The sequence below is a fragment of the Neltuma alba genome, unplaced genomic scaffold, assembly GCF_004799145.2.
Source record: "Neltuma alba isolate B1F8T4 unplaced genomic scaffold, ASM479914v2 tig00013470_pilon, whole genome shotgun sequence".
Classification (NCBI taxonomy): Eukaryota; Viridiplantae; Streptophyta; class Magnoliopsida; order Fabales; family Fabaceae; genus Neltuma; species Neltuma alba.
This window is the reverse complement of record NW_021637703.1, coordinates 321392-331124: the sequence shown is the minus strand read 5'-3', so window position 1 is coordinate 331124 and position 9733 is coordinate 321392. Positions and strand designations below refer to the sequence as shown.

Here is a 9733-nt window from a genome sequence, read left to right as displayed (position 1 = left end):
TTATTGTGATTATATATCTATTATTCTATATTGATAACGTAATAAATAAACATAAACAAGTCAGTAATTGAACAAAGTCTAATGAAAAAAAAAAAAGGGAAATGCAAAACTCAACACAGGACAGAAGAGGATCCCTGTCTGAACATGATGCCTTCTACTTTTTTCATAACTAACCACCTCAGGAACAGCCTTACTAGAAACCTACTCATTATCCTCATCATCATAACAAACATGATGAACGGATTTGAGGGACCTTCTCTCCCTCCCCCCCTCGCTCTCTCTCTCTCTGGTTTGCTTTTCAAATTAAAATTACACGTTTCTTTGGTTACATCCGGAAGATTTGAACTCTTGACTTCTGCTTATACTCCACTCTAAACCAATTAAACCTACCTCATGTGGCTAATATTACACATTTCTATTATAACACATGCATCAAATCATGTGTAGAGCTGTTAGTGCTCGTCAAGGAGACACCTGGAAGGAAAAGCAATACCGTTTGGCAAGTGCAGGATCAATCATTGGCCACCACCAGCACTACACAAGCCTATTAGGTCCATCAGCGTTGCATATAGCAAATCCAGAGATAAGTGGCCCAAGAATTTCCTGTATTCAGATGCGCCATCAGTGATGTCTATGTGAAGTTTTCGCTCCTCTGCGAAACTGTCCTCCATGACCAACCACCACGATATACAACCATCGATATCCTCTGGATCTACATGTGCGACCAGGCTTAGTGTTTCGCCCTGATCCAGCTCAAATGACAAGCATAAAAAGTCCCGATTTGCTTTTATTCCTACCATCAGAGCTTCCTGATAGAGCCAGTTAATAATCTGGCTAGCAACCTGTATGTTTGAAGTTACCATAAGTTGAGAGCAACATTACATGTGGGAGGATTACGAATGCAATCCCCCCACTTTCTAAATTGAAAAATTATGGCAACCACCACAAGATAGGCAAATTCTTGACATATACCTGCTGCAAAATTATCACAGGAAGATCAGCCAAATTGCAGTCATATTTGTTCATCGAATGAATTTCCTCGGATTTTCCCTTGAACAAGCCAACATCTTTAAGGGCACCTTCTCTTTCCACGTTAATGCAATCATCATTTACGACCACCTTAGTCCAAAAGTGGGACTTAACAGCATTTTTCTCTAATGCAATATTTGACATTTTTGATTGGCTGCCCATGTGGAGAATAGATTGAGGAACCTTCATTGAAAGTGTCCAGGATGATGTCCGAGAATGCCATGTGGGATTTGTAATCAGTTGTAGATATGGGACCCTACAAACCTGCACATAAAGATTTTAGTGTTTTTTTTTTTTTTCAAAAAAAAGACTTTACACAAAGCAGAAGTCAAAGTTGAACAAGCAATACCACATTTTCCAGCTCAGCGAGGACTTTACTTGAAAAGATCCTATGAGACAAAGACAGAGAAAAATGACCAAGAAGACCTGATCCATCCTTTATTGGCACTCCAGAAACCCGAGTGCCAGAAGAAATTGGCTTTCCGATACCTCTTCCAAATATATGTTCATGGAAGATCTGTTGAAGATAAATTTCATAGCTCAAAGAATTAGGAAACTGCCATTTTTTCTTCTTTTGAATGCTATGTTTGCCATCTTGCAACTTCACCCCATCCAGTGTGTCTGAAGGTAAAATTGCATTTCCCACATCATCAGTGGCTGCGCCTTCAACTTCACGATTATCTTGACCAGATGGCACGAGGGATAAGAACACAAAGGTTCCTTGACCTAGGCTCAACTGTAAATAATTCTCATGTATGCCAGTCACACTGACTCCAGTTGATGAGTTAAATGCTTCACGATTCACCAGATCAAACACCTGGATCCAAAAGTACCCAAGCAATGAGCCAGCATACCAGTGTCCAATGTAAGGGAAGAAAAATACACAGCAAAGCAGCAATTACGACAATAAGTAACAAGGATATATTTACCTGCTCATTAAAAATTGCTAAATGCACTTCACGGAGTAGTATGTGTGACTTCTTTACACACACTTCATCACTTAAAGACTCTTTGCCACTTTCTCCCAAGTCAGACTCACTAGAAAAGTTGGATTTATTTACATTAGATTTTCTCAGAATATTGTCTGACTGCTCACCAAGAAAACCAAATTGCAGTGAGTGGCATGAATTTGGAGGTACATTAATTGCCAACATGCCCGCTGCATCATGGTCAACATGAACAGTGGACAGAGCAGATGACCGATTTGTAGCTTCTGAGTCATATGAGTTGTCAAAGAGATCAAAGGTGAAACCTTCATTTCCTGGAGCTATAGATGCCAAACGCTGTCTTTTAACTTTCCAATTTTGCTGCAACCTATCAGCTCATCAGGACATGTGATGGCGTTCAGCATAGGCTTGTGGGAAAGCATTATTGATGCAATAAGCTTCCATGACTCATTTATAAAATAAACTCGTGTTTATGGAGTAATTCAAGAGGCAGTGAAATATAGTATCTAAAATTTTAAAACATCCTTTTCAAATTTCGTCCCAGAATGGCAGAACTTACGGAAATAAGTGCATCGTAAAAGGTAAGAGAAGAAAAATCACCTGATTAGAGCACCATAAAACCTTGCCTCTCTAGCAACCTGCTGTTCAAAAGCTTTGGCAGATTGCTTGAAATACTTACCAACATGCTGTCATGAGAATGAGAACTAAACTAAGTTTCATATCTCACTGCATATCCCCGTAAAAGCTAAATTTCTTAGGATGGTAACAGTCCAAAAAAGACTTCAGTCTATCAATTTACTACATTTATGTTATAAAGAGAGAGACAACTGCTAGCCTTACAAATCATCCATATCCATATCAAATATAAAATCTATAGCAAGTTGCCCTATTCATAAATCGTGATCAATGTAATTCATTCCTCAGACTTCATGCAATACATAAGGGAACTGGTGGCATATAATTGAACTGGAAATAAACAAGAGCTCAAGGATGTCAAAGGATGGAAAGAATATCTACCCTGTAGCATTGTAGCTTGGTGGCTGCAGAGACAGCAAGATCAGACAAAGCTTCATTTGGTAATGGTTTTGGCCTTGTCATGCCAGCCACAGTTACAGCATCATTTGCTTCCACCTAAATACAATGATTTGAAAAAAATATTGCATTTATATTCTGATTCTGCAGCACATTACTTTAGATATAATAAGCAGAGTTTAAACATTTTCAAATGAAAATTTTCAAAACCAATCGGAAATCCAGAATGACGTTGACTATGCATCAAATAATTTATTAGAGTAGACTGAGGAATGGGATGATGTAATGATCTAACCATTGTTAGTTCCCATGGTATTGTAAGTTCACATTCATAAAAGTTCCCTCTTACCAGCCTCAATTATTGTAATTATTCATTTGATGTAACTAAGGTACATTCCTCAAAGCATTCAAATGGAAAGAACCAAAAGTTTTCTTTATATACAGACTACAAAAGCAACATTCACTTAATCCTTTCATCGAACCATATAGCTTTGAATACAATCCCACAATTCCTTTTAACTACCGCAGATAAATATCTGGAGAACAGATCTCTCTTTCTCTCTCTCTCACACACACACACATGCGCGCGCCAGAATTTCTGTGAAGTTCATGAAGCAACATGTTACTAAAAATAGAGATTAAGTAAGAAGTAATATGTAGTACACACAGTGTTGATGAGATCTATAATGACAGAGAGCTCCTGATGAGCTAACTGCAAATTCTCCACCATGCTCTGCCATTGCCATGGTGTTGAGGCCTCCTTTGAGGTTTTCTTCTGCTTCTTCTTCTGTTCGTCTTTCTCAAGAGCCCAAGCAAAGTCAACTCGCCTAATCAGTGATAGCCGCTTCTCATCGTAATCCAAATCTCTGCATATACACACATAAACAAAATTCAGCAAATAAGTCAGAGCAAACGAAAAAGGAATAATAAAGTTATTAGGGATCATCATTCACTAGTTATCTATATCAATTTTTGAAATCACATTAGAGTCATCATATTTAGAAATAGGCAGCACCAATATGCAGTTACTGCATACAAATACCAGTTACAATCACAACAATTAGAAATCGTCACATCTTAGAATATTACTTGCGGTGAATCTACAGAATAGGAATGTCGATAGCAGGCCGGGAAAATGCAGAATCAGTTAATGATTCAAGTATAAGGTATAAATTATGGTTATAGAAGTACTATGCTTGTATTTGACTCCATTTAATAAATATGGCGAGTACCAATGGACATTCCCACATTTCTTGAGGAGGTTAAACGAAATGCCGGAGAAAACCCAAAAAAAAAAAAGGAAATAGAAACATACGAAGGGAATCTTTCGAGTCCATTCTCTTCAATGACATCCAAGCGCTTGATGGGAAGCTTATCGAGGGAGACCTGTATATTTTCCTCCATTTTCCCTGAGGTTTGAATGTTTTTGCTGGAAAATTTTACGAACCCTATGACCAACTCCCGAGCCGGGGCCTGGGGCTGGGTGGGTAGTTTCCGAAGAGACAAGAAAATGGGATCGATTGCCAAAATTACCCCTCAAGGGCATGCTCAACTATGAACAGTCAACTCTGGATGGTTTGCAGCACAAAATAGGGGAAACGAGAGAAGCAATGATAGATGTTGTAAGAGATTATACTGCCTCCCCCTCTTAAAAATTAAGAGTCAATTGACTAATTTGAGGAGATTAAAAAAATAAATTGAATTAATTATTTGTCCTAAATAGGTATTGTCTTTCTTAAAATATCCTTACTAATCAAGTGTATTGACTAGAACTATCATTGTTAGAAGAACTATTTTAGAAAAAAATATATAAATATGAGAGGCAAAATAGATTTAGGTCTTATATTTAAGACCAAAATAAAAGTCAAACAGGATCTTATATTAAAAACAGAAGGAAGGTATTATTTTATTTTTATCTCTGTCATTGCATACTACATGGAGCAATGTGTAGTAAAAAGTTGAAGAAATATAAGGGAAGTGATAAATTAAAGACAAAGATATGCTTTTAGATTCAAACGATTTTGGATAATACTCACGTCATTATATTTATTATGTTAAGTTTTTTAATTATATACGATCATGTGTTTTATTTTTAAAATATTAACATTTGATATTATTTAATCATAAATTCATATGAAAAAATGTCTTTGTCAACAAGAGCCTTCCCCTCTCTCGAGTTCTCTCTCCAGGACGGTGGGTGTGAGCATCTCGTCTTGCGCGAGTGTGAGTACACAGCGTCTCCCTCTCTGGCTTCCACTTGATGAGGGGACGTCCGTGCTTTGGTTTTTCTTGTTTTGTTTCTTGTTGTATTTTTTTTTTTGTCTTTTGTTTGGTTTTGCTGATGGAGCTTCTTTTTATTAGCACAGAAATAAAATCTTTGGGGTGTCTCTATAACAGCTCTTACCTGGTGGTGGTTTTCTTAGATCTACTTCTAGCCACTCTGTTTCGCGTTTTAGGGTTCGGGGTTATGAAGGTTGTTGGTGATTTTGTTCAATCTATTCCTCAGATGGCTTCAGTTGGCTCTGTTTGGTGGTGGCGCGTTCAGAATGATAGAGGTAGAAAGCTCTTTGTCCATTTGGTGCTATTGCTGGCTTGGTTGCTGGTCAGATTTTCCCTTCCCTATGCTGTGTCTTCTTTGCCTTTGTCCATGGATATTTCTGCAACAATGGGTCTCTCCCATGCTTGCTCTTGTTCAACCGTTTTGGTTGCTTTCTTGCCGATAAAAGGGTTGAAACCTAACAAATGATTCTTTGAACCCCCACCCCTTATGGTGGCCTTGTTGTTATCAACGGCGTTTTTCTCTACTATGGGCTCTGGTGCGGTGGTGCCGCGACAGGGAAGGCAGTAACTTAACTAATATTTTTTCCATGGTTTTATGTCAATATTTTAAATTTCAATCCAGCACTGTATATTAATCAAACTGTTAGGGTCAAAGGGATCAGAAAATTAATAGTGGACCAATAGATAAGAGCTAAATGAACACGCGCGTGCATGGGGCATGGGTTTTATCCCATGACCTCCCTCCCAATTAACGGAGTTGGCACCACCAGACCCCAAGGGTCGTTAGCGGCGCATTTCTATAATCCATCGATACAAAATGTTTTTATTTTTAAATTATACTCCCTCCAATTTAAAATATAAGATAAATTTTGTTGGAAGATTTTTTTTATAAGATAACATTTATTTTTATCAAATATTTGATGAGGCTTTTTTAAATGAGGCTGTTTAATTCATTTATTGTATTTTTCACTTATTTTCTTCATTAATAAGAGTATATTTGGGTCAAAAAAGTACATGCCTTGTATATTTATTGTTCTAAACTAATTTTATCTTATATTTTGAATTGAAGGGAATATATGATAGGATATATTACAATTTATGATTTATTGCCAAGAAAGAGTAAGGGATTGGATGTGGTGAAAAGAATTAATATACTCCTCCGGTCCTAATTATAAGACCCAATTGACTTATTTGAGGAGATTAAAGAAGTAAGTTAATTGGTTATTTATAATAAATAAGTGTTGTCATTCTTAAAATATCTTTGCTAATTAAGTATATTGGCTAAAACTATCATTATTAGAAGGATTTTCTTGGAAAAAAATGCATAAATATAAGAGACAAAATGGATTGGGGTCTTATAATTAGGACCAAATAAAAAGTCAAATGGGGTCTTATAATAAGGATTGGAGGAGTATTATAATATGATAAACTAATATTCAAATTTTCACTACAATAGAAGCCCACATTTAGATACTATTTGGTATGAGGGAAATGGAGAGGAGGGGAGTGGAAGGAAAATTTTAATGAGCTCTATTTGAAAAATTAAAGAAGTGGAGTTTTGAAATTTTAATAAAAAGAAGAAGTAATATAAAAGAGTAATAAAAATTAATTAAAAGCTTTTGACCTCATTTTTTTAATTTTTTAAATCAAGCTTATTAACATTTTCCCTCCCTTCCCCTCCTCTCATTTTACCTCATATCAAAGGGGCTCTTACCCTCTATTTGGATGAGAAGAAAAGTTGAGAGGAAAGAAAATTAGAGAGAAAATATTATCATCTCTCATGTTAGGATGGACAAGAGAAAATAGAAAAGAAAGAAAATGAATAAATATATGAATGACTTTATATCAAAATATATCTTGATTAAAACCAAATTAAATATCATAATGAAAAACCATATTTACATTAACAAATCATATAATTTAAAATCAACTTATTTGATGATAAAGATATATTATCATGTTATTATATTTTAATATCAAATAATTTTGTAAAAAAAGGACAAAAAAACATTTTGTGTAATATAATGCTAAAAAAAACCAGAACAACTACTCCACTTGTTTTTCCTTTTAGTTCATTTTAGAAGGGTTTTTTCAATCTTAGTTATTTTATTTTTCAATTAAGCAAACATAGAAGAAAGACTTGATAATAATAACAGAGAAAAAACATGTTTTCTTTTCATTTTCTCTCCATATATGGAGAGAAAAGTTGGGAGGAAAATGGAACCTACCTTATTTTCTCTCCAACTTTTCTTTTCTCCCACTTTTCTTTCCTCATTCAAACAAGGAAAAAACTACTTTTCTCCCCGTTTTCCTTTCTAGTTTTCTTGTCTCTCTCATTTTCTCTCCATTCAAACATAGCATTAGTGTCTACTTCTAGTAAGATTATCTCTAATGAAAGGATATCTATACTTATGAAATTGTGCTTACTTTAGTTTAAAATTTAGAAGGTATTTGACATATGCAAAAATCTTTTATATATTTACTTCACATATCATAGTTTAATTTTTACCCAAATGCTTTTTTAAGATTGGAAAAAGGAGGGGGAATGACCAAAGGGTGCACGCGGCACAAATTTATTATCTTTCCACAAGAGAACAACGCTATACTTGGGGCTTGGCCCTTTGGGTCTTGACCTTTATGGGTCCACATGCCTCTCTGGAGGCCCATATTCAGTGAAAAGCGCAAATTCATTCAGGGCCGCTAAGAGCTATTTTACATTCTTTTTGTTTTTTTGGGCCAAAGAGAGGCATTTTCAATTTTACCGCTATTGTTAGGATATCAATAGAAGTTGAGTCTAACCCAAAAAAAAAAAAAATCCCTTATAATATGATAAATTAATATTTGACTTTTTTACTGAAAAATGTGCCTATATTTAGCATTCGATAATGCTTCAAATAAGATTCTGTCTCGCAAAACAAATAATGCTATTATTAAGATATTTGGTTAGTAAAGTTATTATTCAATGTACAGCATATAACAACAAATAAAGTAATTCCTATTACATAATTTTGACTATATAACTATATAATATAATTTTCTCCCAAAAAAAATATGTAATATACTCCTCTGGTCCTTAATATAAGATCCATTTAACTAATTTGATTAGATTAAGAAAGTTATGTAAGTTAGTTAATTATAAGAAATATGATACGTTTTTCCTAAAACACTACAATCATCTTTCTTAATACCTCATCTCCCTCTTTTACTTGATTATGGTTGAGAGAGTATCTATAGGGATAATTTAGAGAAAACTGATAAATATGATAAATGGGTCTTATATTTAGGACCAAAACCAACTCAAGAATTGGGTCCTATATTAAAGACCGGAGGAGTAATTTATATTCAAGCATACATGAATGAACATATGGCCATTTATATCCTCCAAGAATCAACAATTAGATATTTATAACTTTCATTTTTGAACATTGATAGGGTTAAAAAGAACATTTCATATTTTTTTATTTGTTAAGATAAAATGTAAATTTCATTTCATAATTTCTTAATAGAATATTAAACAAATGCTCTGTAACAATCGGTTTATTATATCACATTTCCTATGATTTTTTGAACCCAACATGGACATAAATAGATATAAGCTATGATCTTGCAATTTCAAAGGAGCCTATCTTATTGTTTTATGAGTAATATAAGATTCACATTCATTATGTTGAGGTAGGAAAATTTTATCAATACGTAGAATATGTTTAAATTTGTCTTAAAAAATTTAACTTAAGAGCGCTGGCATTCAGAATTTTTTTTAGATAAATTGGTTTTAAAAATTTAAAATCATAGTAATGTTATCCTGATAATTCATCACCCCATTCATATTTATTGCCTTTATTATCTACTAGTTGTTCTTTAACATAGATGAGGCATCTAATATATAAGATTATAGTTGTAACTTAGAGCATGCCATTTATAATAAGATACTAAAAATACAAGAAATTCTTTCTTGTCTTTCTATTCTCCCTTCACTACCTCTATATTTCCTTTCAAGAATTTTTTTTTTTTAAGGTTTAACAGTTTCATACATTTAATATTTATTTTTTAATATTAATTAAATAATCTTGTGTGAAGATTTACAAAAAAAAAAAAAAGCTACATTTTGGGCTGCAAATTTCGTAATTGATGAAAATGCTCATTTTCTTCCCAGCTCGGAATGATGCAATCCGTGTCCAAAATCTTATGATCATGGACGAACACACTCTGGAATGTGGATGCAGCCGCCATGTGGCTTCATTCTTCCATCATCGACATTGACTATGGGAGTGTTTGGATAGAAACCAAATCATGGTTTCAAAAGTGTTTTTACAGTTTACGAAGTAAATATGTGAATGAATTTGTCTCGTTTTGGAAAAAAATGCTTCTGAAACTATAATTTGAAGGTTGTCAAATACCTTTTATCTCAGTTCACAGACTTTAATCACAATTGCTCTATTCACTCC

General features: G+C 34.2%; 1 protein-coding gene across 1 annotated transcript; it reads right to left on the bottom strand.

The window, feature by feature from the left end:
- LOC114737617 (mediator of RNA polymerase II transcription subunit 17) lies at window positions 1-4472 on the bottom strand. Its single transcript, XM_028925571.1, has 8 exons — window positions 4324-4472; window positions 3676-3874; window positions 2994-3107; window positions 2577-2662; window positions 1959-2343; window positions 1379-1846; window positions 973-1293; window positions 1-842 (listed from the first exon to the last, which is right to left on the bottom strand). The coding sequence occupies exons 1-8, from the start codon at window positions 4410-4412 to the stop codon at window positions 516-518; spliced, it is 1989 nt and encodes a 662-aa protein (XP_028781404.1). The 5' UTR covers window positions 4413-4472; the 3' UTR covers window positions 1-515.
- Between the last annotated feature and the right edge of the window lie 5261 nt (window positions 4473-9733).

What these genes read in the sequence shown, in the direction of transcription:
- LOC114737617 (XM_028925571.1), bottom strand. Translation starts at nt 4,412, where the DNA reads ATGGAGGAAAATATACAGGTCTCCCTCGATAAGCTTCCCATCAAGCGC. An exon ending in TTATAGATCTCATCAACACT is followed by an intron (nt 3,108 to 3,675) that starts GTGTGTACTACA and finishes CATTGTATTTAG; the next exon opens with GTGGAAGCAAATGATGCTGT. An exon ending in CCAAGCTACAATGCTACAGG is followed by an intron (nt 2,663 to 2,993) that starts GTAGATATTCTT and finishes TTCTCATGACAG; the next exon opens with CATGTTGGTAAGTATTTCAA.